Source organism: Astatotilapia calliptera, chromosome 3 (assembly GCF_900246225.1).
Source record: "Astatotilapia calliptera chromosome 3, fAstCal1.2, whole genome shotgun sequence".
Classification (NCBI taxonomy): Eukaryota; Metazoa; Chordata; class Actinopteri; order Cichliformes; family Cichlidae; genus Astatotilapia; species Astatotilapia calliptera.
The window spans coordinates 37135712-37161968 of record NC_039304.1 but is presented as its reverse complement, the minus strand read 5'-3'; the positions used below and the strand labels follow the sequence as shown (position 1 = coordinate 37161968).

Here is a 26257-nt window from a genome sequence, read left to right as displayed (position 1 = left end):
GAGAACAGACGGAAATAGGTTTTGTGTTGTTTGATTGTGTAAATAGGTTGCAAGCTGTAAGCTGCAAAGAAAGTCACCTAAATCTGAAAAAGGGGTGAATGTTGTTCCATTTAATGAAATATGCACATAAAAATATGCATTTATTTGAAAATCGGGATGTTTACGCATGGATTTCTTTCATGTTTAGCAGTAGACCAATGAAAATATAACATACAACAATGACTCACAGACCAATTTGATTCAATGCTTAAGAGTTTAATAATGGAGGCGAGAAAGAAGAGTTCGTGCAGTCGAATGAAGTTTTGCTAAAAGCATTCTTTCCATTACACATTCATTTTGATGCTATTAAAAGAGACAATCCAGCTCCAGGTTACGGCATTTGCCGATTCATTCCTAATGTAGCATTACAGCAAAATAAAAGGAGTAAAGATATAAAAAAGATTCTTCCGGGGTAATTGAGATTATTTGCTTCTTTGTTTGGTGAACTATAGCTTCACGTCAGACAAGGAGTTATCTTCTTTTCTTGACGCAGACAAATGGGTATCGATAGTTACAGGATTTGTCATTCATACACTTCAGTCCTGCAAGCAGCAAACATTGACATTAATTGAAACCATAATCATTTACACATATACAAATCTATACTAAAAGAAATTAAAATAAAAACATTAAATTTGTGGAAAACACAACACTGTGTAATTGTTGTTTAAAAAACAAGTTTGATTTGATAAAAAAAAAAAAAAATACAACAGCTGTCTTGTTACTAGTTGTCATGCCAAATAAATGAGAATTATTTGGGAAATCGTGGATACTTTGACAACATTTTCCCCTCAATATTCATAGAATACTTTCATTTGAGGATTCACCTGTCCAGTTCATGTGTAGGCAGTACTCTCTGCCCCCAATGTTGTTAGGCTCTCCACGACACCAGTATGCGTATGTAAAAGGAGTTCCATCAATCCAAAACCAATAACGCTCCTAGAAAAAGCAATAAAATCGACAATAAAACATTATTGAATATTCATAGCATGTAGCTTGTTTTTAGAGAGACTGTTTTTCAAAGCCCAATTCTCTATGGCTAGAGTAATCTTTCTAACTGTCAGACCATGCATAATTATGAGTAGTATACCTGTTGAGCATCAGAGCCTCCAATCCATGTAACTGGGTAACTGTGAGTGGAACGATATATGACCCTCTGAATCTTGCGGTACTCTCCAAGGCTGTGTACAGATGCCAGGTTTACATGCATGGACTGACAGTGTCTCTGTAGTGGAGATAAACAGACACCAGAAATTTCAAGATTTGCGATTTAACAAAGCAAGACTTCAGAAAACAAATTAGCAAACAGAGAAAGAGTAAATAGTGAATCCAAATAACTGTTTACCTGAGCTTCTATAGTGAAAGGGAAAGTAGCGGAAGTATCTGTTTCCGTACCTACTCCAACCAAAATACCAGTGCCGAAATCTCTTGACGACAAGATGCTGTCCTGAAGACGAGCAAAGAATACTTTAGTAAAAGCAATTTGTGTTTTTCTTGGGGTTTTTTTTTTTGTATAAATGTATTTATATGTACATGAAACTAATTTTATGAATGACTAACTCTTAAAAAAAAAAAAAAAAAAAAACACACTCTTTCTCCTACAAATGTAGCTAAAAAATATATAATATTGACATATCATTCTCCTCTTTAGCATGGCAGAAATGAGACAAGTTTGGGGGAAAATCAGTAATATTCTGACTGACGTGACTGAATTGATCCCTCTGCATTTTCCATCTGGAAAAGCAGGGCAGATTAAAACAGCAGAGGATGACTTTAATAAATAATACTGCAATTCTCACCAGCAACAGTGGTCACAACCATCACTGCACAAAGAAGTGCAGACACAGTCAGCAGCTTCATGTTGATATTCAGAATCTCTTTAAAAAACAGAAGACCCAAAGTGATTGACAGTTTATTAAAGAAAAGAAGATAAACTGTTTTTGCAGCAAACCTTTTGTTGAATGTCTTGTCTTATTTCTTGACAGCACCACCCAGTAGCTTCAGGTTTCCAGTGAGAAGATGCTTAACAGCTTTGACATCAGGGCTTTTATACTGTTCCCTTAGTTTAAATCAGGAACTACTTTTATCTGCTCCCTCGCCACAAGGTGTCGCCACAACGGGTAGCTCTGCAAGTGCATTTCATAATTTTTAACATGTACGTCATGTGACTCATTGCACTTCTTTGTTTCCTCACCAAAACCAAAATAACTGCCTCATGCTGACTTAATTTTACATTGACTGGTTAACTGATGATACCACGATAATGAGTTAATCTGTCGGTCACAGACTTGTCTCACATACAGCTTCTTGATTAGTTATGTGCGATGCATATTAAATAAAACAAAAACGGAGTTAAAATGCACGAGCAATGTGTAAAAAAAACAAAACAAAATGCACCCTTACTACTTAGAATAGAATGGCCCTTTATTGTCAATGTATATGTACAACAAAATTATGAAAATTATTAAACATGTGCACTTGGTTAATTGATCACTAGCAACATTGGTATGGCCCACACATGGGCCAGCACAAGGCCAGGTAGACACGCTTGTGGTCCTGTGAAAAAAGCTGAGGTTTTCTTGGTTGGATGGTCTAGAGCAGGGGTCTCAAACTCGCGGCCCACGGGCCACGTCACCTCTACTTGCGGCTCACATATTGACATGAAGAAATTTTTTTTAAAAATTATTATTCAAAAAATTTTTTCAAATGAAGGCAATAGGCAGAGTGTTACAGGCATAGCCCTAAAGAATGTAGCCTCATAGGCAGTGTAGTCCGTGCTGCAGGCAGAATGGACTGCCATACCCATTATGTGTCTGTGAGCGCAAGGGAGGGAGAAAAAGGAGAGTCGAAAAGTACGAGCTGTCACCAACCAGAAACGGGAGCTGGAAGCATGTAAATATAATAATAACAACCACTGCAGCCAAGAAGAGAGCCTGACGAGCCCAATTGTAAGTAAGCTATTAAGACTCGACTGTACACTGTGTTCGTGTTTTCCTCCAAAACAATAAGTTCAGTTGGAGCAGCCTTTCAACACCTCTCTCTGTCTCTCGCTAGCAAAGTTGACCCAGACAGTAAAGCTATTTTTCGGCTATGAGCCTGACACGTAACCCAACATATTAGCCAGAGGTCCTTTTACTATGGTTCGGAGCCGCGGACCTGGCCGAGGTAACAAGAGAGTATAAACAAAAAGAAAACAATTTTCACTAACAGTCAAAAACGAATGTGTACACTTATGTCTGCATTTTTATTTAATTAAATACAAACAAAATCATAGCAGAAGTGCTGCCAGGTGTCTGGCCAGAAAGAGAGGACCAATTTGTTTATTTGGCAGTTCAATGAAAGGCTTCAGTTGGTTAAGAGTGAGAAAGAAAATTGCGTTAACATTTGCAGTTTTGTCTTGTTATTGTCATATGAAGGCTGTGTGCAGGCAGGGATGGTGCACCCAAAGTGCAGACTCACGGAAACAAAAGGAGAACTTAAATACAACTTTAATGCTGGATGGCAAAACTGAAAACTGGTTGCATAACAATACAAAACTAACCTAATCAGGCTAGCAGACAGACAGAACACACAGTAAAAGATGATGGTAGATCGTGACACTGACACAGAGAAACACAAGGCTAAAATACACAGAGGGAGCAATCAGGGAATGGGTAACAGGAGGGAAACACAGCTGGCCTAACAAAAATCAGGCCTAACCAGATGGGGGAAGCAAAACCAAATACATTAACATAAAACATGGACTTTCAAAGTAAAACAGGAAACATAACACAGAGACACAGACTTGACACGGGGATACAGCAGACAGGGGAGACAGTAACTATGGATCACAGTCAGAAAACCAGAACACTAAAACTCAAACAAAACCCACACAGAGAACCTAAACTAAAAATAATCCTATAACCCATAAGACAAAGCTAGAATATAATGAAATAAACAAAATCAAAGAACCAAAAACCCAAAACAGGGTCAACGACCCAGGGACCCTAACAATATTTGAAATTTGAAAAAGCAAACAAAACTGATTTCAGGAAATATTAGTGGGTGTTTTCTGTTTTGTTTTGTTTTTTTTCTGTACTACTTGAACACTAAAGTGGCCCTCCAATGAGATGACGGTGCCAGCAGTGGCCAGTGGCTCATTTTGAGTTTGAGACCCCTGGTCTAGAGCATCCAGGAGTGAAAGACATGAGCAATGATTTTAGAGAAGCAGCTTTGCTGCTCATCAATCGGGGGACAGTTTTAAGGCTATTTCCAAATAACCTAAAGTACAGAATTCTAAACTGAGAAATAAAAAATTGAAGATAGCGTGGACATTCCAAAAAATTCATCCAATATGAGACTGTGCAAAGATCAGAGACACTTCAAAAACGAACAAAACAAATAACTTGAAAGCTTCATCTTCGACACTGCAGGCCTCAGTTGGCAAATACACTGAATGGATTGTTTGGCAGAGTTGGCAGGAGAACAGTCCCTCTCTACAAAGGCTATAGCATCATGCCTTAGATTTGCAAAGTTGTATCTAAACGAACAATACGATTTCTGGAACAATGTCCATTGGACAGAAAAGAAAAATAATTGCGGGTGTCTGGCCATACTGCACAGCATGGTTGGTGAAACCAGCTCCAGGTCTGGGCAACAGCTTTCAGTCTGTAGATCAGATGGAAGAAACTGTAAAAAAAAAAAAAAAAAAAAATGGAATAATTATGTTTTCTGTTATTAATTTTACAGGAAAAGAGTACGTAACAGTAACAACTTCTGTTTAATCACCTGGCAAAATATTTATTACATTTACAGATCAAACGGGACCCACAACAATTGAGAAGAGCAATTACATAAAGTAGGCAGGCGATGTAAATGTTCTTTTATGTCTTTAAGCTTAACCTAGAATTTACTTACAGGTGCATCCTCATTGAGAATACTGTATTAAAAACATGGTTAGCGACAAGACTGACATATATTCAAATAATGTTTGTGGAAATGCACAAAACAGTAATAAAGTAAGTCCAAAATCTTGTCGCATACACTCTTAATCTGGCATATCAGACTTGGTGACTTTCTATATCTGACATGTGGCTCTAGTCTCAGCTGCGATGCATTTAAGCATCGCAGCTAATTTTGGGATGCTTTTGCATTTATGTTGAAAAAGAATCAACAACAAGAAATCAATTTTTCAAGTGTTATATGACATAAAGCAGCCATATCATACTTTCAAATATTGCCCAACTAAGTACTTTGGGTCTACCTAAAGTAAGGTTCTTTAATGTCCTCCGGAGAGGTTTTAGTTCTTTTCAAAGATTTGGTTCTTTTTGGTCTGCTCCCTTTGAAGAGCCAGCTGGCACAGCTCTCAAATGGCTCTTCATTTAGTATCTCTCAGCGCCTTCAAATACAAAGGATGCATGTGTGACATGCTTATTCAGTGTTTTCATAAATGTCTTACTTTTTGCATTTGCTACTGCTGGTAAGAATAGATATGGTGTTTAAAGATTGGACAAATGTTCTTAGCCATTTTCCATTTTGGAGGAGTAATTGGCTCCTTACCCAGTTTCTCATTAACACTTATCCGTTTGCCTTGGGTCATTTGTTTTGGAATAAATGCACCCATTTTCCTAAATGTACAATTATTGAATTGCTGAAGGCCAGTGTATACCTGCAGTTTTCGGCAAGACAATGGATACTATAGAAGTACTCAAAATGGGAAACTGCTCTAGGGTCAGTGGCTGGAGGAAAAGGGCAGATCTCCTCCAGCTGTATGGACGAGTGAGTGTATATGTTTATTGTTGACCCTGCTCTGATTGATATTTTCAGTTTGTACATTTTGCACTCAGTTTTGCAGTCTTTTTCCTTTCTGCAACAACAGAAGGACAATGTTTTTGAATTGCAGCCAGTTGTTCCTACTTTCTATTCTCTTAACTTTCTCCTAACGTGGCTGAATTTAAATCCAGGTCCCCAGCTCTCTGTGCTTACCTGGCCTCTACCACTACACTACCTGCATGGATTCTCCACAGAGCTGGCTCACCTCAACGGGAGTCGGCTCTTCTCACACGCTGCAACAACAGAATGGCACATCACTATTTTATGAACCCACATTGAACTTGAACTTGAAGTAAAGAAGTGGGGAGAAAAAATAAGAAGAAAAAGTGAGAGCAACTGACACAGGCTGCATTCTGGTTGATGCACAAGCACTTACCAGAAAAGAAGAAAAGAAGACAGAGAAATGACACAATATTGGAAAGCACCAGAGTTTAAGAATAACTAATCATGGTAAGCCCATCAGCAGCCTATAGTAGCATAACTAAGGGTTGAACTATGATCCCACAATCAAACCTCCAACTGTAAGTTTTACCAAAACTTTGTATTTCAGACTTTGATTTTAAAATACCTTTCCTCGCATACATTGTTGGGTTTTGGATGGCAGCTAATATGGGAAACATTTTTTTGTTCCTGTTAACACTCATTATGATGTTGTGGCTTTTTAGGGAGCTTTTAGTGACCTAATAATAATAATGACTTATAACAATCAAGCCTAGAAGTAATGAGTGCATGAAGTAGCTCTTTAGCATCACTGTAAGACAGGGGTGGTCCAGGCCTCAAGGGCCGATGTCCTGCAGGCTTCAAATATCACTCTGGGTCAAGACACCTGAATCAAATGAGTAGTTCATTACCAGGCCTCTGGAGAACATCAAGACATGGTGAGGAGGTAATTTAGTCATTTAAATCAGCTGTGTTGGATGAAAGACATCTAAAACCTGCAGGACACCGGCCCTCGAGGCCTGGAGTTCCCCCACCCCTGCTCTAAGATATTTCAGGATGTGTCTACTATTACTGATATTTCTCAAATGAAGCAGTCCTACATATTTAATGTGTGTGTTGAAGAACATATATTGGCCAGAAATGACTTCAGGACTTTTCACCCTGTTACTGAAAACCATGGTACTGTTATGTGTATGCAGCTAGATACCATTGCCTCTTTTTCACTCGTACCTACCCAGCTCGACTCGACTCTAATCAGTCATTATAGCAATGCGGCTGAAAGTCCTGTAACATCATTTGTGCGTGACACAAACACAACACAACCACAATGGACAGTGACAATAAGTCCTAGAGTGAGCAGCAGGTACTATTGCGTCAGAGTTGTAACCACGATGTTTAAGAGGCACAAAAAGAGACACATATGAGTCATCATCTTATCATGGTGGAGGGGTTGAGTGTCCCAGTGATTCCGGGGTTATGTTGTCAGGGACGCTCGCCCTGGTCTCCCGAGGTGGATTTGTCCTGGGTGAGGAGTCAGAGTGATTCAGCTGACCTCTATTAGTCCAAGGGGCCTAGCCAAGTGCAGCCGTAAGATAAGGCACGGGCCTGCCCTCCTGAAGGTCAACCACCTGCAAAAGTACACACATCACATTTAGAATAAAATTCTTAAAATAAAAAATAAATAAATGAAGCTTAAAGCCAACTCTCATCCTGTAGCAAATGAAAAGAGGTGGGTTTTAAGAAGTGACTTAAAGTGGACAGTTAGGAAGCCTGTGTAATATGCAGCTGCAGCAAATTCCCCAACTTAGGTGCTGCCACAGCAAAACCTCTGTCCCCTCTGAGCTTTTGTTGTGTCCTCGGCAAATTCAGGAGCAGCTGTTCAGTTGACCTGAAGGACTGGGAAAGTACATGCAAATGTAAGTGCTCAGAGAGATGGGATCGGGCAAGACATTTTAAAGACTTAAAAACAAAATAATTATAAATGAACTATAAAATGAACGGGCCAGGCCAGTGAGGCCAAAACAGAAGAAAACAGGCCAAAACTCTCTTCTGTGTATCAGTTAAAAGTACAGCTGCATTTTTGCACCAGCTGGAGACAAGACAGGGAAAATTGGGAGACACCAAAATAGAGCACAGAGGCACTAATCATGGCAGCACAGGAACAAACTGAGCACAAGCTCCATAGAGGCAATGATAATGACAAATTTCTGAACAATTTTGGTTAATCAGTCATGAAAAACACGTGGTTGGAAAGACAAAGGATATTGCAGCTTCCTTAGCACCTCTGCAAACATTTGATAAACTTAACGTTGTGTGAGCCTTATAAAGAAAACCCAACAACAACAAATAAAAATTTCACCTTTCACACTCTGGAAGTGTTTTTACAAACATCTATTTCCTGTGGTTGAATCTTTTAAAGATGATATGTTAGACATGAAGCCACAACTCTTGTGACATAATGTTCGTACTTCAATTTTGAAGGATATTTCTTAAGAATACAACCGCAGCTGTTGGCTAATTGACAATACTATGATAGTGAGGTTATTTGCAAGTAAAAGACTTACATGCTTTCCTTGGGTATTTGTATGAATTTTACACGAACCCTGGCGTATAACACAGGCAGACCTCTAGATGCATTTTAGTGAACTATAGTTACAGTGGTTAGCATGATGCAAATCAACTGTACCAGCCAGCCTTCCCCAGCACTGATCCCTCAACCCACTGCTCCACCCCTCCCCTTCGGCTGAGCCACAAACCACAACCCGTCACATTCAACTTTTACATACGTGTTAAATGATATTTGACCCGTTTCATATTTTGATAGCATAAAAAATTACCATAATTATGATTACAGTATTTTACCATGAAATGTGATGCCTTTTCCTGAATTGACCCAAACTCCACCATGATAAGCATTTTTTGTAGCTGGTCACCAGGTCTGCACACATGTCGTGAGGCATTTTGGCTCAGTCCTCTTTACAGAAACTCTCTAAATCTTTTAGGTTTCTCGGCTGCTGCTTGGAAACTCCAAGCTTCAGCTCCCTCAACAGAAGTTCTACCAAGTCAAAAGATTAGCTATTCCACTCTATGAGCTTAATGTGGTTCATTTTTAGCTACTGCTTACCTTGCCAGTATGTTTTGAGTCATTTTTGTGCTGTTAAGCTGTTTCCATCTCTGTGTGACTGTGGGGATGGTCTTCTTTGGGTCACAGTCCACATTACGTTCCCTCCAAAGCTGTTTGGTATGAATTCAACCTGCATTTTTGTCTTCTTCTGACCACAGCATTTTTGATATTCTGTGTCTATCTTAAAATAAGAGAGAGAAATGAATCTACCATAAAATTAGAGACCATAATTATTTCCTCCATTTTAAGGAACTGGATTTTTGTTCATATTCTGGTTCTATCTTAAAAAGAGAGAGAGAGAGAACTGAAACTACCATAAAATTAGAGAGTTGAATTATTTTCCCCACTGTGAGGAACAGTGGTTACACACATTAGGAACAATTTACTGTCTGCTACCTGAGAGCTAACTGAGATTAAAACAATACTCAGAAGTGGGATTTGGTTGTGGTTGTTGTTTTGGTGGTGTTGCTGGTTTTCTACTATAGGTCTCGTCCCAAAAGCACACACATTCATGCAGCGCTTTTATCTATGTCTGAGTGCAATATAGCATTCACACATGCTCTGATGTATGCATCAGAGGCAACTTTGGGTTCAGTAACTTGCCTGTGGATACGTAAAGCGTCATCCACCAACTTTCCAGTTGGCAGATGACCTGCTCTACCACCTTAGCCACAGCTGATCCAATTTTTTTTGGCCCAAATGTTTGCTGGTTGACCAAAAATTCTTTATTGTTAATACGATAACATTTTATTTGTTTGTTTGTTTTCTATCATCTATATGTCTTAGAGTGGACAAAAACTTTTATTTTGGAGTGGCACAAATAATTTGTGTGCCTTCTGATATGATGCAGCACACCTGATTGTTCTGTAAATAGTTTTAAAAGGTTGTATAAAAAACGGCTGCATTTTATGCTCTGAGTCAATAAACTTAGCTAGCAAAGGGAGGCATCCACACTTAAGCCAAATCTGGTAGGAAGTGCCCTCACCTCTACTAAACCCTTAGCTGTCAGTGGGTTTCTTTTTTTGTTTGTTTTCCAAATAAGATCAAAACTCAAGAATGCAAATCTTTCATCTTGATTTTGCACCCTGGCAACTGGCAACGACTGCTAGCCGACATAAAGCTGTAGGTAGGCTTTAGGTTTTAAGTGAAACTGGAAATTGGTAATTGCTTTTCTTTGGTCACTAGATTGCTGCAGTTACTTGTTGTTTATAAAATATGTCCACTGACTTGAAAACACTGCAACTACAACCACGAGATCCAGCATTAGAGAAACTGTGAGGCAAACCAGGCTACAGTCCCATCATGTGGTAAGATACCTGTATTGCAAACTACCATGCAGGTATAGTCACAATTTGGAGTTTTTAGGAAAATTTAGGGGCGTGTGTCATGGTTCCTCAAATGTTGATTCTGTGTCGAATTTTATTTCTTTAGTTTCTGTCTCAATGTTGTTTCCTGTTTTATTCTTTATGTACTTTGTAGTGAATTTAACTTTCGTTGTCTTGTTATTTCTGATGTGTTCCCATTGCATTTCCCACCTTTTCCCTCTGCCCTCATTACCTGGTGTATATTTATTGCCTCCACTTGTCCTTTGTTGCAGTCTCCTTCAGTTCTGTGTGCTCCATTGCTCTGTTTCCCTGGATTCTTAGTTTTGTATTATGAAAGACTCCAGTATGAAAGCTGCTTTGAGTTCATTTCTTGACTCATGAGTCCTGGTCCTAATCCTCCCTGCCACACAGTTGTTTCATGGCATTGTGATTGACACGTCACCATTGTCACCTCCAGTAATTGGAGTTACTGTACTGGAATTATTTACCATGTTTGTGCCTTTTTTATTGTCTTGTGATTTTTCATTTAAATGTGTTAAGCGACCATTTACATCACTCTGGTTTAAAAAAAAACAACAGGTTGTTTCCTGTAATTTTGCAAAAAAACATGGAGGATTTCACCAAAAAATGTTGTGGAAATCATGCCAACAAAAAAGAAAGTTTTGAACCCAATCTTAAAAGTAGAGAGGGTGTCTGTCTCAAACTGGGAGCTGGTTGAAAGCAGACATGAAAACTGAAGGCTCTGCCTCCCATTCTACTATTAAATACACTAGGAACAACAAGTAAACGCCTGCAGTCTGAGAGGGAAGTGCTCTAATAGGGTGATATGGTACTAAAAGGTCATTAAGGATGACCTTATAGTACCTGTTTATTCAAGAGGAGAAGGAGTATACATTCATCTCTGGATTTAGCAGGGAGCCAGAGAAGAAAAGCCAATATAGGAGACTAACAGGGACTAAATACATATTAGTCCCTGTTAGTATTCTTGCTGCAGCAAATTGGATTAACTGAAGTCTTTTACAGTAGTTCAGCCAAGAAGTAATAAATGCATCCCGAGCCATAAGAGAAAAACAGAGCCGCCTTTTCAGTTTTAGTCAGTTTAACTATCATCAGCACTGTGTGAAATCAAAAAATATTTATGCTCGTCTGGCCATTTTAGCAGCGAGCGGTTCGGGTTGAGGGGAGGAAGACAGGACACTGTACACTATAAATATAAAATTTTATTTATTATTTATATGATTACAATTACCTTTATCCAGTAACATCATATTAAAACATAGACAAGTGCAATTTTAATGTATATATAAATATATATGCTCGCCTACAAACTTGGCATGGTAGTTGTTTATGTGTGCCAAAAGGAAACAGGAAATCATTGTGGTCATGGTACTGTGCACACAGCGGTTGAAGCATGTTCTGGAACTGAAACCATGTGCATGATAATAATTTTATAATACTGGTTCTTCTCCAGTCAGTTTTTTTTTTCCTGATAACAAATAGTATATGTGATTAAATTTAACAAAGTGTAACACAGTTTATTTTTCTCTGGATATAACTTAGCCTAATATAATTTTCCAATTTTAGTTTAGAAAGTCTGAAAATAGTTAAATAGTACACTTGGAATATATTTTTAAACTTTTGCACTCACAAGGTTTCCTCCCAAAGTTCACGTCACGCTCACTACCTCTTTTCACACTTGGTTCCAGCTGTCACCCCTGAGATTTATACTTCCTCTTTATGAAGTCATAAAACACTTCAACTCATCCTGTTGTCTTTAACGAGTTTCAGCAGTCAGCTCGGCAAAAATATAAGGTAAGACTTTGACAAACTTCTGACAGAATCCTAAAACAAACCATGAAAAAAACTTTATGCTGTAAAGTTTTGCTGATTTTTACAAGATTGTTTCAGTTTTTATTTTTAATTTTGCAGCAGCAGTGATGATACACTGATTGGCTCTGTCACAGATAGAGAAAAAAGGGGAAGAACTTGGGCTGAGTGCTGTAAAAGGCTCAGTAAAAGCTGTTTGCTCACCAAACTAAGGATTGCTTAATGTCTCATCCACCACTTTCCACCAAAAGATAAATATTAAAAATAGTTTTATGGTGACATACTGCAGAGTAGCTGCATTTAATGTGAAAGTTGAGGTTCCGAAAGTGCATTTCTATCACCGGGATTGAAAAAGAATAAGAATAATAAAAAAATTGAAATTAATTAGGACTTTATTGTCAATATTCAATCCTATGCAATGGTTTCTGAGTCACCTCATTTTAAAAAAACAAGAAGAAAAAAAGAAGAAGAAACAGGTTCAGGGAAGAAATACTGTATATAATCACTTCTGTTTGTGTGTTTGTCTGTCTGTTTTTTAGCAGTCTAGCATCCACAGTTTTCAAGATATCGCTCACAAATTTAGTGTGGTAGATACCAACAACAGCTCAAGCTAACTGAACTTTGGTGAAAATTGGATAAAGATCACACCAAATGTGAAAATAAGTTTAAACGTTATAATACCCACAACATTTTATGGATCGTCTTCAAAGTTCACAAGCACATGGTTAGTCCTAGGGGACACGAGTCCCTGGGTTGACTAAGCATTTGACCATAACCTTCATTTATAGCGCCCAAAGTCAGAGTTAAACTTGAAAAAAATAGAGAAATACATCATGTGTAGGGGCATGGGGAGATCTGTATAACACACCTTTTTATTTTCTCAATACGATCCCCTATGACATCACAATGATGCCATAAAGATTCTCAGTTAAAGTTATTTATAAATATATCCTAAAATCCCAAGTTTTTACAGCTTAGGGTCACTTGAATTAGAAAAAAATTATTTTCCAACTTTAAGCTGTTTTAATCTGTTTTAAAGAGCTCTTTTTTAAGTTCTTTAAAACATTATCTTTAAAGACAAAATTATATGACTTTACAATGAAAAACAAAGATGAATAAACTAGAGTAGATTTCCATATTAGCAATGCTGACATTAGCATAAAGCTGTTCTATGTTTCCCCTTCAGGGGGAGTTATGGACTACCTGAGTGCTCTTGTTGAAATGTTCAAATACAACTGGAAATACAGTATATTAGGCAAAGAAGTTTAAAAAAAAAAACCTTAAAAATTAGTATTTGGCATGACCTTTTCACAGTGTCAAAAACAGGAAAAAGTTCCCTGTGATGATATCACAAGGTCATTTTTAAAGTCTGCAAGTGAAATCAATTGAGAGCGCTGCAAGTCCTTCTGTGATGAACTCCATGAAGACGGGGCAGATGAGGAGAATGCTTTTTGTCTGAGCTCTGTATGAACAGGTGAATCTAATAAAGTCCTGAGTCATGACTAAACTGTTTCTGTAACATGTAATCTGACAAATAAGAGGGGAGTAAACCAGAAACAGATTAATATATGAAGATATAAATGAACCATCCTGAATAAGGACAGTGGGGACAAGTCAACAGTGGTGTGTTAAAGGTTTACATCTGGTTATAGATTTTAATGCCCCATTATAAACACAATCCAACAGATGGAGAGAATAAGTAGATATATGTAAATTATATCACCATAATCCAGAAGGGGTAAAAAGTTGGCAGCAACAAGCCTTTGACTTGCAGTGAAAGATTTCATAAAAAGAACTTCAACTTAAGCCTCAATTTGTTTATCAGGGGTCAATATGTAGCTTTAAGGAAAAACTATTATCAATCACAATACTGTAAGTATTTGTATGAAGCCACAGTTTCAACACAAATTGTCTTGAGCAAATACAAGAGAGGTAAGTACTGCAGGTATGCTGTTTCTATTTGAGAACAACATGATCTTGGTTTTTTTCAGCAATTAAAATCAGTCTGAGCTGACACAGCTGACTGTATAAAATCAAAAGCCAGCTGTAATTCTTTAAAAACCATCTTGATGTTTTGAGCACAATAAGTAATTGTATCATCTGCATAGAAATGTACAAATGCATTAAAATTATGTCACAAGCTATTAACATAAATAGTAAATAATTCCAGCCCCGGGACAAAATTCAAAGAAACCTCGAATTCCTGCAAAAATCCCCGGATATGGTATTTGTTTTGCTGTGATGAAACATGACCTTCACTGCAGGATGTGAAACAGATTTTTGCCATATTTATGTACATCTGTTCAGATCACATTCAGCCCCGGTTTCCTGTCCACAGCTTCATATCTGTGCTCATCCGTGAATGCAACATCTTGACACAAATCATATACCTTACAGGCCTTTCTTTAGGACCTCACCTTTATGTTTAAGCTAGCTTTTAAGCTTGGCGAAGGTGTTGATCCCTGTTTGTGTGTGTCCGCGTTAATTTGCAGAACAAAAATTTGATCCTAATGGGATATGCAGCCTGGTTTAAAATTTGCAGTGGTGTATTTGGCTTTTTGGACCCACCTTTACATCAGTTTCCACATCAGTTACTACATATTTCTATTTTAACATTTGGAAAATTCCGTATGGAAAAATAACTTTAAAAAACAATTACAAATATCTGTGTTATATTTTATACAATTTTCATTTTACATTACATTTTACATAATATGTAAAAATGTATGAATCGAGTTGTGATTAATGTATGAAAAATGCACAAATATTAGACAAGCATTTGCTATTTCTGGAGTGAAAGGTGCAAAGGTTCTTTCATTTATTTTTCCCATGGGATGAACTGCTCTATAAATGTATAAATATAAAATGCTGACAAGTCAATGCTTTGAGATGATATTTGTTGCTTCCTGCTCTGATTTCAATGCACTGGCTTTGTTCAAAGAAGATCAATACCCTGGAGCCATAAGAATGGAGGCTGTTATTTGCGACATGACTGAAAACTTCATGTGCTTATGCTTTAACAGATGGAACCATTAGGTGTAGGGTGTGTGAGAAGCTGAAGACATCTCTGTTTTCTGATAACACCTTTCACTTTTGCAGAATTGTGTTGTGAATGAAACTTTTTAGGCTTCCTCTTTGAAATTGTGCTTCTTCCCTGTTGTTCTTTCACTTCTGTGTGTGGGTCCTTTGCAGTCTGAGAAGTATGACTCACTTTCTCCCTGATTTATAAATCATCTCAAACACTACTTCATGTTCTTCACTGATTTCATGCAGCATGAGACGTCCAACCAGCTGCTCCTCTGCTCTCTCCTTCATCCTCGTCCTCCTCTTCCTCTCTGAGAGCTGGGGCCAGAGGTTGAACACAGACAACAAGAAGCCATCCTGCGATCACTGCAACCAGCAGCTCTTCTGTAACTGCTCCCACAGTGGATTCACCAGTGTTCCCACTGTAACAGGCAGTGCCTTGAGTCTTGATCTTTCCTTTAATAAAATAACAGCTGTGATGAATGATGACCTGACGGGCCACATGCAACTGAAGGTTCTTGATCTCCACGGTAACACATAAAGTATTGATTGAGTGGGTGTTGGTGGAGGGGCAAGCTGTGGTGATGGAAAAAAATGAGAAGAATACCAACAGCTAACTATAAAAAATATTCTTTTGACAACATTTTATTTTGAAAAGTGAGACTATTTCAGCCTTTTTATCTGCTTTTTCTGTAACTAGTAGGATCATCAGCATATCCCAATGGACAAAATACTGGTTTTGTCTACTCACTCTGTATTGTGCAGGTGTTGTTGCAAGTTAAAATTTGACAAAAATCTTTTTTTTTCTTTTTAAATAATGGGAGTCATTTGGATTTGTGGTTGCATGTTTTAGTCATAAGGGATGTAATTTGAAGCCAGAAGTCATGTTGTAGTGATAGTCCGACTGGGTGAAAGTCTACCAAAGTATATACATTTGGATGTGTAAATTATGCACGTCAAGGGACACGATGGCCATGAAACCTTGTCCTGAAATTTACTTTAAAACATTGAAAAGGTGATTTCAGGTTAAGTGCATGGCATCATCACACTCTCACTTGAAGACTCTGGGGGGAGGCAGTCATGCATAAAATGTGAACTATGATTGTGAAAAACTTGATCCAAAGTCTTGTTATATATTTAAATATTTACTTTACAACAAAGTGTGCCATGAACAAGGGCTCCCAATGACATTATGATGTTTTGTAACAAGTCATTACAAATCCTTTATCTGCTACAGTTACTTTTTACTTGTTTGTTTTCCAGTTGCTACAAAAAAGACTTGGCAGAGCTCTGGGATTTCAATTCAGTGTTTGATTTTCATCAATAAAATGTGTTTACAATTTGTTTTAAGATAGATGTTACTATCCTCCAGGCAATGGCTTAGCTGAGATCCATCCATCAGCTTTTGACTCTCTGTGGAGCCTGGAACAGCTGGATCTCTCTTACAACCAGCTGACTATGCTCAACCACAAATGGTTCAGCAAGCTGGAAGCTCTGCAGCAGCTCAACCTACTCAACAACCCATACAGGTAATAAGCTAAAGGTACCAAAATTGTGACAAGACAAAAAAAAAAAAAAACGTAAGTTATTATTATTATTATTATTATTATTATTATTATTATTATTACATTATGGTTATTTTCTTTTCCTGTGCTCTCATCTAGTTACCTCGGTTCTCCTCCAGTATTTGGGGCCCTAGTCAGACTAAGGAAGCTGGCCCTTGGAGGTCCTTCTCTGAAGGAGCTCCGGAGAGGAGATCTGTCTGGAGTCACCCAGCTGGAGGAGTTAACTGTTCATGCAAACAACCTGACCAGGTTTGCACGGGTTTTGGTAGTGGTGTTAAGTTACTGTCTTTATTAGTGGTGGTAGATTCAAATTAGTGTCCTTTATTCTAACTGCCTTGAGTCTTTTGTTTATGGTTAACTGTAGTGAGGCTATGAATACATTTTTATAGGTGGCTATAGATGGCTAAACGTAAGTTACTTAGTAGGTTAATGAATCAACACGCTTTATGAATTTTCTTTGCTATTGCAAAATGTAACCGTTTCCATCTCAACTTCAGAAATGTGTGTCAAAATAATGAAGAATAACTAAGAGACATCTTTAAAGACTCATATTTATGGCATAACTCTTTTATATATAATTTCAGTTATATATAAAAGTTACTTTTTTAAAAAAGTTCTTTAAAATGTGTTGGTTATGGTCTATTTTTATAGATTCTTTATACTTATTTGGGCTAACAAACCAACACTTCTCTATGTGCTTTTACTAAATATACAAATCAATATCTGATGCTTTTATTATTGTGTATACTGTCTTCCTTTTCACGTATCCTCAACTTTTAGCTTCTGTATCTTGCTTCTGCAGCTATGACGCTGGTACATTAGCACACATTTGGCCGCTAGGTCATGTCACCTTGAGTCTCCATGGTCCTTTTCTAACAAATGTGACCTTGGCTGGGTCTATGATTGATGATGTGTCATATCCTGAGACACCCATCATTCTGAAAGACATCAATTTGAATGGAGTTCAGTCTGTTCAGCCCTTTAGTAAGGCAGCCAAAAGGAGGATCAGGTATGGACATCACTTCTACTTGGGTAAAACTAATATTCTAACAAACTGGGAAACAAACAAACCTATTCTTCCTCTGTGTTGTAACTCTTCAGGTATTTGACCCTACATAATGTTTCTGTGTCTGACGAGGCTATTGTTGACTTCCTGGTGGTATTAGATGGAGTTCCACTGACCAAACTTACCATAGAAGATGTCACACTGATGGGCGAAGGCTGGTAGGAAAGAAGCACATTATCTTTTTGGCATATGTCCCAGTTAGCAACTTTGGTTCAAAAGAAACGTTTGTGTATTATACAGGAAATTGAAAACAACAAACTTGTCTTTTTTTGGTTGGGGTTAGGTGGGGGAAAGCTAGCCAAACTGATCACAGAAGCATAGATGAGTTCTACATCCGTAACCTTGTAATTCTGGATGTCTACAAATTTACCTCACTTCTACAATTGGGTTTTCTGCTGGAGTATCCAAGAAGGGTGTCTGTCATAAACGCCAAGGTAAAAATAATTTTCTCAGTATGTTCCTAACTGTGGAAACAGACAGCTTAAATCTCTGAGACAGCTTTCTGTATCCTTCCCCTTCTGTATCCTTCCCATGATGGTGAACAGTCTTTGTCTTCAGGTCATTTGAGAGTTTTTTGAGACCCACATGTTGCTACTCTTCAGAGAAAATTTAAAGAGGAGGGAAACTTACGATTGACAATGTTCCCTCTGCTGGCACGGTCTCTGCGCACTGAAAGTCTGCGTTGCACACAAAGAAAAAATCTAACCTGAATTGAAATTAAAATTAAAACTTCAACAATTCCGTTTTGCAGTGTTAGTCAGTGAGTGACTGGCTGCTCCCGTATGGGATTAGAACGATGACACCTTATCCCATAGTCCAGCCAATGATGTGATTCACATTCGTATATACGGAGCTAATCAACGTTGTTGACAGGCTATGACAGCGTCCTAATGTGCCCACACCGGTGTTTTAGCTAGCAAAGCGGCGTGGCTGATGTGGAGTGAAGCCACGTTAATGACAACGTGTACAACCACTGGAGATGTCGACCAATCAAAAAATGATATGGCAAGTTGTTAAGAAACGGGGGAAGTTTTAGGAGTGATGGCGGTGTTTTGAGATGTGAGAGATTTGTGACGTTTAGCGCAAATCTTGTGTAGTTAGTGTGTAGTGTAGTCAATAGTTTTGTGTGTGTCAGAACAATGAGGCGACTGCTGAATATTACAGGTGTTACAGCAGTGATACATCTCCTGTTGTCAGGACTGCAGGTATCAGGCTGTTGTTCTCCTTTATTTCATAGTAGACAGAAATTATTTTTGGAGTGGCACAAATAATTTGTGTGGCATCAAATTTGATGCAGAACAGCTGATTGTGCTGTAAATATTTTGAAATGTTTATTTTAAAAAAATGCTATTAAAATGCCAGTCTCTAAAGTGACCAGCTCTGTAATGTATGCTGCTTGTGTAACATTTTCAAAATCAGAATCAGAATCGTGTTTATTGGCCAAGTATATGTGCAGACACATACAGGGAATTTGGTTCCGGTAGATGGTGGCTCTCAAGCACAGCAATGTAAATCACACACACACACACGTGTCTATATATACACATTACACATACATACACAAAGCTGTGTAAACCAACTATAAATAACGAATCTAAACTTATATACATAGAATACAGAAATGAAATGAGGTGAAATGAATACTACAGAATGTACATAAGGTACAGCTGCAGTCTGGCAGTGGCAGTGGGAGCAGTGGGAGCAGTGTGACAGGTCAACTGTTAAGAAGGGAGATGGCGAGGGGAAAGAAACTGTTCCTATGTCGGGTGGTCCTGGTCTGCAGGCTTCTGTACCGTCTGCCAGAGGGCAGCAGATCAAAAAGTCTGTGTGCAGGGTGTGAGGGGTCTGTGATGATTTTCCCTGCTCGTTTCCTGGTTCTTGAGAGGTACAGATCCTGGATGGAGGGCAGGGGGGCGCCGATGATCCTTTCTGCTGTCCGTACAGTCCGCTGCAGTTTGCTCCTGTCCTGTTTAGTGGCTGCTCCATACCAGACTGTGATGGAGGAGCACAGGACAGACTCAATGACCGCAGTGTAGAACTGGATCAGCAGCTCCTGTGGAAGACTGTACTTCCCCAGTTGTCTCAGGAAGTACATCCTCTGCTGGGTCTTTTTGAGGATGGAGTTGATGTTGGTCTCCCACTTCAGGTCCTGGGAGATGGTTGTACCCAGGAACTTGAAGGTCTTCACAGTTGACACAGGGCTGTCTGATATGGTGAGGGGGAGTAGAGTTGAGGGATGTCTCCTGAAGTCCACTGTCATCTCTACAGTCTTAAGAGTGTTCAGCTCCAGATTGTGCTGACTGCACCAGAGTACCAGCCGCTCAACTTCCTGCCGGTATGCAGACTCATCACCATCTTGAATGAGGCCAATGACAGTGGTGTCATCTGCAAACTTTAGGAGTTTGACAGCCGAGTTCTTGGAGGTGCAGTCGTTAGTGTAGAGGGAGAACAGTAGTGGTGAGAGGACACATCCTTGAGGGGCACCAATACTGAGGGACCGGGTTTCAGAGGTGATCTCCCCCAGCCAAACTTGTTGCTTTCTGTCTGTCAGGAAGCTGGTGATCCACTGACAGGTAGCTGGTGACACGCTGAGCTGGGAGAGTTTGGAGGAAAGAAGTTCAGGCACAATGGTGTTAAAAGCCGAACTAAAGTCACAAACAGGATCCTGGCATAAGTTCCAGGATCCTGTCAAGGTGTTGCAGGATGTAATGCAGCCCCATGTTCACTGCATCATCCACCGACCTGTTTGCCCGGTAGGCAAACTGCAGAGGGTCCAGCTGGTGGCCAGTAATGTCTTTCAGATGGGCTAACACCAGTCGTTCGAAGGATTTCATGACCACAGACGTCAAGGCGACAGGTCTGTAGTCATTCAAGTCCTGTGATGGTGGGTTTCTTGGGAACAGGGATGATGGTGGAGTGTTTGAAGCAGGAGGGAACTTCACACAGCTCCAGGGATCTGTTGAAGATGTGAGTAAAGATGGGAGCCAGCTGTTAAGCACAGGTTTTGAGGCAGGAGGGTGAGACGCCGTCTGGTCCGGGGGCTTTCCTGGGCTTCTGTTTCTGGAATAGTCGGCTCACATCCTGAGTGTGTATTCTGAGTTTCAGGGAGGAGGAAAGGGGGGTGGAGGTCGTTGAGTCTGGATTGGGGAGGGTGGTGGTGGTCGTTGAGTCTGGATTGGGGAGGGTGGGGGTGGTCGTTGAGTCTTGATTGGGGAGGGGCAGGGTGAAGGGGGGAGAGGTGGAAGGTGTGTTGGGGGTCAATGTCTGAAGCAATGTCCCTGGGGAGGGGAGGGTGGGGCGTGGGAGTCTGTCCGTCTCAAACCTGCAATAGAAAGTGTTTAACTCGTTGGCCAGGTCTTTGTTTGCTTCACCAGCGCGACTCCCCCGTCGCTCTCTGTGGCTTCTCCAGGAGCCACAGAGAGCTGCTGCGCCTCCAACTAAAATCTCCAAAAAACTTTCCGGGTTTGTGAAAAATGGATAAGAACTATAGTGAGATGACTGCCTGATGTTTAGCAGTTGTTCTCTGGAGAAAGTGATGTAGTCTGAGTGACCAAAAGCGCAGAAAATGAACAGAAACAAGAAAAGTGCGAGAGAGCGCAGTACCGAGGCTGCCATCTGCGGCGCCATCTTGGATGGATGATGGAGAACAAATCTATGGAAAATACTGATTAGTTTACTCTCTAGAGACATTTTTTCAGGATATCCATACAGTGATCAACTATGATTTTGAAAGCCTTGAGTTCACTGTTTTCAGTTGAAGATGGATTTTTTTAAGCTGACAAAAAAAAAATTAGTAAGATGAAATTAAAACAAATCTTTTCTACCGGAACATAAACAGACACCTAGATGGTCTGTTTATTTTTTTACTTATCTTTAGGTCATCTGTGAGTTTGGCTTTTGTGGAGTTTGTGTGAAGATGTGGATAATTTTCAGATCAGCATGTATTCAAGAGAAAGGTTTTAGCTTATAAGTTTTACTTGTATATACTGTTTATACATACCATAGATGAAGATGGCCATTTCATCTAAAAACTCTTGTTTTTATTTTCTCTGACCCTAGTGCAGATGAAAGCAAAGCCAGAGATTTGTTGAACTATTTACTGATATTATAGATTGTATCAACACATCCCTTTCATTTTAAGTTTTCCTTACAGAGTTAACCTCTTCAGGAGACATAAAATCAAACTAAGGATACTTGCAAACATGTTTATAATGCCCTGCAGGGTAGTTGGATGTTCTTTCAAGTTTCTACATGAAACTTTTTTACCTGATAGTTGCTACAATATACTTTGTTCATACTGTTTTCTGCATTGTACATGGAAATGGAAATGATTGCCAAAAAGGCCCCTGTTTCCTGTGCATGCAATATTTACAGCTGTCCACCATTTTTCTTTAATTTGGCTAATCCAGGGTCATGCAGGGGCCCGGAGACTATCCCACCTTATAGGGTAGCAGGGTACACCTCGGACAGGTATCCAGTCTGTTGCAAGACTAACAAAGAGAGACAGATAACTATTCGTTTTCACAATCAGACCTGTGGCCAAATAAGAATCAACAGTTTACCTAACATGTCTGTCTTGTGGACGGATGTTGGAGTTATAATGCAAACTGAAGGAAAATACTTACCTTACAGCTTCCCACTTTGCAGTCATATTGACGAGTTTTGGTTCTTTCCTTTAGGTGTTTGTGATGCCTTGTCTTACGTCCCATCTGCTGAAGAACCTGCAGTATCTGGACCTGTCCGACAACCTTCTGACGGACCTGACTCTGGAGGAGACGCTTTGTGGTACAACACAAACTTTGAAGGACATTCGAGTTTTAAACTTCAGTGGAAATGCTCTGAAGGTGAAGTATGAAACTTTAATAAAATCTGCGTTACCTACAAGTATTCAAGAATACTGAGGATTGATGACGACAAGTACTTTCCATCTTTCATTCCCCATTTCTGTCCAGTCTTTGTCCACCGTGAGCCGACTGGTCACAAAGTTCTCTAAACTGACACACCTGGATATTAGTAGGACCGGTTACAGCTTCATGCCCTCAAGCTGTCCTTGGCCTTCCACCCTGCGATTCCTAAACATCTCCGGGGCAAAGTTCACAGCCATTACCCCCTGTCTACCCCAAACCCTGGAGGTATGAAGACCATGTATTGACCTGGCAGATTGACCTGGCAACCTATTTTTTTTTCCCTTATGCTTTATTCTTTACAGGTGCTGGATTTGAGCAACAACAACCTTAAAGATTTCACTCTACTTCTGCCTGTACTCAGGGAACTGTATCTCTCTGGCAACAAGTTTCTGAGGTTGCCCTCTGGGCTATCCTTCCCCAATCTACAAACCCTGACCATCCAGGTAATAAGTCAGATCATATGTTTATGCTTCTGATCCTCGTAGTGTTTCCATTATGATACACATTTTATTTCCACAGTCAAATACCCTGAACATGTTTGGCAAAACAGACCTCCAGTCATACCAGCGACTCGATAACCTCCAGGCTGGTCAGAATAAGTTTGTCTGCTCCTGTGACTTTGTCAGCTTTGTCCAGTTGGAACTCCGAGAAGGTGGAGGTATACAACTGACAGATGGAGTGGACAGCTACATCTGTGACTACCCTTTCTATCTACATGGACAGCCAGTGGATCAAGTCCGACTCTCAGTTGTCATGTGCCATCAGGTTTTGTTTGTGTCAGTGAGCTGTGGCTTGGCGTTGTTTGTAGCCACTCTGCTGTCTGTGGTGCTGTGGCGCATCCATGCCTTTTGGTACCTCAAGATGATCTGGGCATGGCTCAAGACCAAGCGTAATTCTCGACAACGGCAGCAACGCAGAGATAAGGCAGACACAGAAGCCCTGATATCCTTTGATGCCTTTGTTTCCTACAGTGAAAGAGATGCTGGCTGGGTGGAAAATTTTTTGGTACCTGAGCTAGAGGAGCCAAGGTAAGTTCATCAGTTTTTGTGATATTATTTGACATAATTTCAGCCAAAGTGTCCATATTGTCATTACTGTGTTCATCAGTAATAAAGGTTTCAGTGTAGTTTTTCTGAACAAATACAGCTATCTGGCATTTTTTAAAAGGGTAGTTCTGACATCCGACAATGAAACTGCTCTCTGTGTAAATGCTGCATGATATAAGTAACTAGAGCTTTTGGCTACTGTTAATGACTGTTAAGAAGACAAAATTGGGTTTCAAACATAGTTTAACCTAAATAAACTGAAACACTTCCAAACTGGGTGTATCAACCTCTTTAAAAAGCTTCCATTTTTTAATAACCTAAATTTTGGGGTGATGTAGAACACTTGACATGGAAGATCTTTGATCAAGATCTGAGTCCAAACAATGTGTTATCAAAGCAAGTTTAATAGAGTTTTTAAAATTCTTGCATTAACCATTTTTTAAATCATACAGATTTAAACTCATGAAATGATTGCAAAACTTAAAGTATATTAATTATTTTGATTGTGCAGTCTCTGGCTTATACGCTGTATACCAAATTAGAAAGTAGAAAGGCTGAAAGCTGCTTTTTTCTTCACTTCAACAGTGAAAGCAGCTCTGGGACTAGGTCAACATCCCACCGGCCCTTGACTCTCTGCCTTCACAAGCGGGATTTCCTTCCTGGACAATGGATTGTGGACAACATCATGAATGCTATCGAACGCAGTCGGAGAACTGTCTTCATCCTCTCCGAGAATTTTGTGCAGTCTGACTGGTGCCGCTATGAGCTTGACTTCTCTCACTTCTGGCTTTTTGATGGTCAAGCCACTGGTGAGGCAGCCATTTTGATCCTACTAGAGCCATTGTCGAAGGATGATGTCCCCAAACGCTTCTACAAACTGCGCAAACTGATGAGTTCCACCACCTACCTAGAGTGGCCACAGGAGGAAGAGAAGAGGGAGGAGTTCTGGAGGAGTCTGCGCAATGCTTTGAGAGGAAACGATAACTAAAAGAGCAGAATATAATAAAGAATGAGAAGAAAAAGAAAGAGTTGGACAATAAGGGATACAAGAGAGGGGTAACTGCTCCTGAAGGTTTTTCATGTTCGAAGTAGAATAAAGGGCCATGCTCCAACTGATGTTCAGCCAGTATTTTAATCTTCTTTTCACCAGCAAACACCGTGAAAAACTATGGTGAAATGATCAATGAAAAACACAGATATTACATCAGCAGAACAAAAATTACAATTCAAATAAAACGTACACACAAAGTAAATGCACCAACATACCGTGTGCGCCTTTCTACTGAACATTCATGAGCAATTGTAGTCCATACCGTCCATATTTCCACCTTTTGCACAGGCTAGCATTCTCTTTCTGGCTCGAGCCTTCAGTCTCTGGTGACATGTGCGCTTAATTGAGCATCACCCCAAAGCATGCGCACCACAAAGTGCCACTCTCAGGTCCACCAGTAGGTGGTGACAACACAACATGAATCCAGATTAAACACCAAATTTTGAACATTGCAATCACATAATAATTACATTCCAATACACTGCCACCAAAATTACAAAGGATTTCTATTTACATGTGTTAAACAAAATTAAATCCTGTAATTTTTTATTAATTGACAATCAAACATCAACTTATGTTACAAAAAAAATCACTTCTTAAATTAACTTATAGATCACATATTATGTTTGTGCTCTTAACCCTTGTACTACTTCACTGTAGTTTAGACCCTTTAACTAGTACCACTAGTTTCTGAACTGGTCTCTCAAGAAAAGAGACTTGTTTCAAACGTTCACCTTTCTTTCCCAGATCCTTTTGCCCTATTTGGATCTTAACCGTCCGCACTAAACCATCATCATCTTCATTGGCTTCAACCACCCTTGCCAATTTCCACTCATTTCTTGGAATATTGTCCTCCTTTAAAATCACTACATCTCCAACCTGTACATTTTGTTTAGGAGTATGCCATCGTTGTCTTAAACTAATGCTGGTTAGGTATTCCTTGCGCCACCTGCTCCAGAACAACTCTGTTAAATATTGCACCCTCCGCCACCTCTTCCTGGCGTACAAATCTTCTCTTACAAATCTACCAGGAGGCGGAAGTGGCACAGACTCTTTCATTGTGAGCAAATGATTAGGCGTCAAAGGCTCAGCACTGTTGGGGTCATTGATTGTATCAGTAGTGAGTGGACGATGGTTCAAAATTGACATGGCCTCATAGAAGAAAGTTCTCAATGAGGTGTCATCCAACCTCCCTGTGGCTTGGGCTAGGACAGAACTCATGACATTCCTAACAGTGCGGATCTGTCGTTCCCAAATGCCTCCTCTGTGACTAGCTTCAGGAACATTCATTTGAAAGTCACACTGGTTTTTAGCTAGATAAGTAGAAATCATCTCCTTGTCTAATTCCAACAGACCCTTCTTGAACTCGTTCTTAGCTCCGACAAAATTTGTCCCTTGGTCAGAACGAATCTGTCTGACTGTGCCTCTGATTGCTATGAAGCATCTTAAAGCATTTATAAATGCGTCAGTGGAGAGATCCTCCAACATCTCAATGTGCGCGGCTCTCGAGCTTAAACACGTAAACAAAAGGC

General features: G+C 39.6%; 2 protein-coding genes across 3 annotated transcripts; one reads left to right on the top strand and one right to left on the bottom strand.

The window, feature by feature from the left end:
* Nucleotides 1–239: 239 nt before the first annotated feature.
* LOC113013162 (ladderlectin-like) lies at nucleotides 240–2152 on the bottom strand. The gene is made up of 6 exons (XM_026153849.1): nucleotides 1991–2152; nucleotides 1839–1916; nucleotides 1378–1486; nucleotides 1130–1262; nucleotides 867–978; nucleotides 240–581 (listed from the first exon to the last, which is right to left on the bottom strand). Exons 2-6 carry the CDS (start codon nucleotides 1897–1899, stop codon nucleotides 511–513), a joined length of 486 nt encoding a protein of 161 aa, XP_026009634.1. The 5' UTR covers nucleotides 1900–1916; nucleotides 1991–2152; the 3' UTR covers nucleotides 240–510.
* A 4151-nt stretch (nucleotides 2153–6303) lies between these two features.
* Nucleotides 6304–24790, top strand: tlr2 (toll-like receptor 2). Of its 2 annotated transcripts, none has more exons than XM_026163156.1 (12): nucleotides 6304–6371; nucleotides 15340–15620; nucleotides 16463–16619; nucleotides 16755–16904; nucleotides 17458–17664; nucleotides 17757–17879; nucleotides 18005–18155; nucleotides 22401–22565; nucleotides 22674–22853; nucleotides 22931–23071; nucleotides 23148–23656; nucleotides 24260–24790. In XM_026163156.1, exons 1-12 carry the CDS (start codon nucleotides 6346–6348, stop codon nucleotides 24660–24662), a joined length of 2493 nt encoding a protein of 830 aa, XP_026018941.1. In that variant the 5' UTR covers nucleotides 6304–6345; the 3' UTR covers nucleotides 24663–24790. The 2 variants fall into 2 exon arrangements, with proteins under 2 accessions (XP_026018941.1, XP_026018942.1); XM_026163157.1 differs by lacking the exon at nucleotides 6304–6371 and adding an exon at nucleotides 11994–12051.
* The last annotated feature ends 1467 nt before the right edge of the window (nucleotides 24791–26257 follow it).

Bases quoted from the DNA above. Each gene is read 5' to 3' on its own strand.
- LOC113013162 (XM_026153849.1), bottom strand. From the start codon at position 1,899: ATGAAGCTGCTGACTGTGTCTGCACTTCTTTGTGCAGTGATGGTTGTG. The intron at 1,263-1,377 runs GTTATTTGGATT...TCCACTACAGAG, and splicing joins TATAGAAGCTCAGGTAAACA to ACACTGTCAGTCCATGCATG. The intron at 582-866 runs GTGAATCCTCAA...TGCTGCTTGCAG, and splicing joins CCTACACATGAACTGGACAG to GACTGAAGTGTATGAATGAC.
- tlr2 (XM_026163156.1), top strand. From the start codon at position 6,346: ATGATCCCACAATCAAACCTCCAACT. The intron at 22,566-22,673 runs GTGAAGTATGAA...ATTTCTGTCCAG, and splicing joins TCAGTGGAAATGCTCTGAAG to TCTTTGTCCACCGTGAGCCG. The intron at 22,854-22,930 runs GTATGAAGACCA...TATTCTTTACAG, and splicing joins GTCTACCCCAAACCCTGGAG to GTGCTGGATTTGAGCAACAA.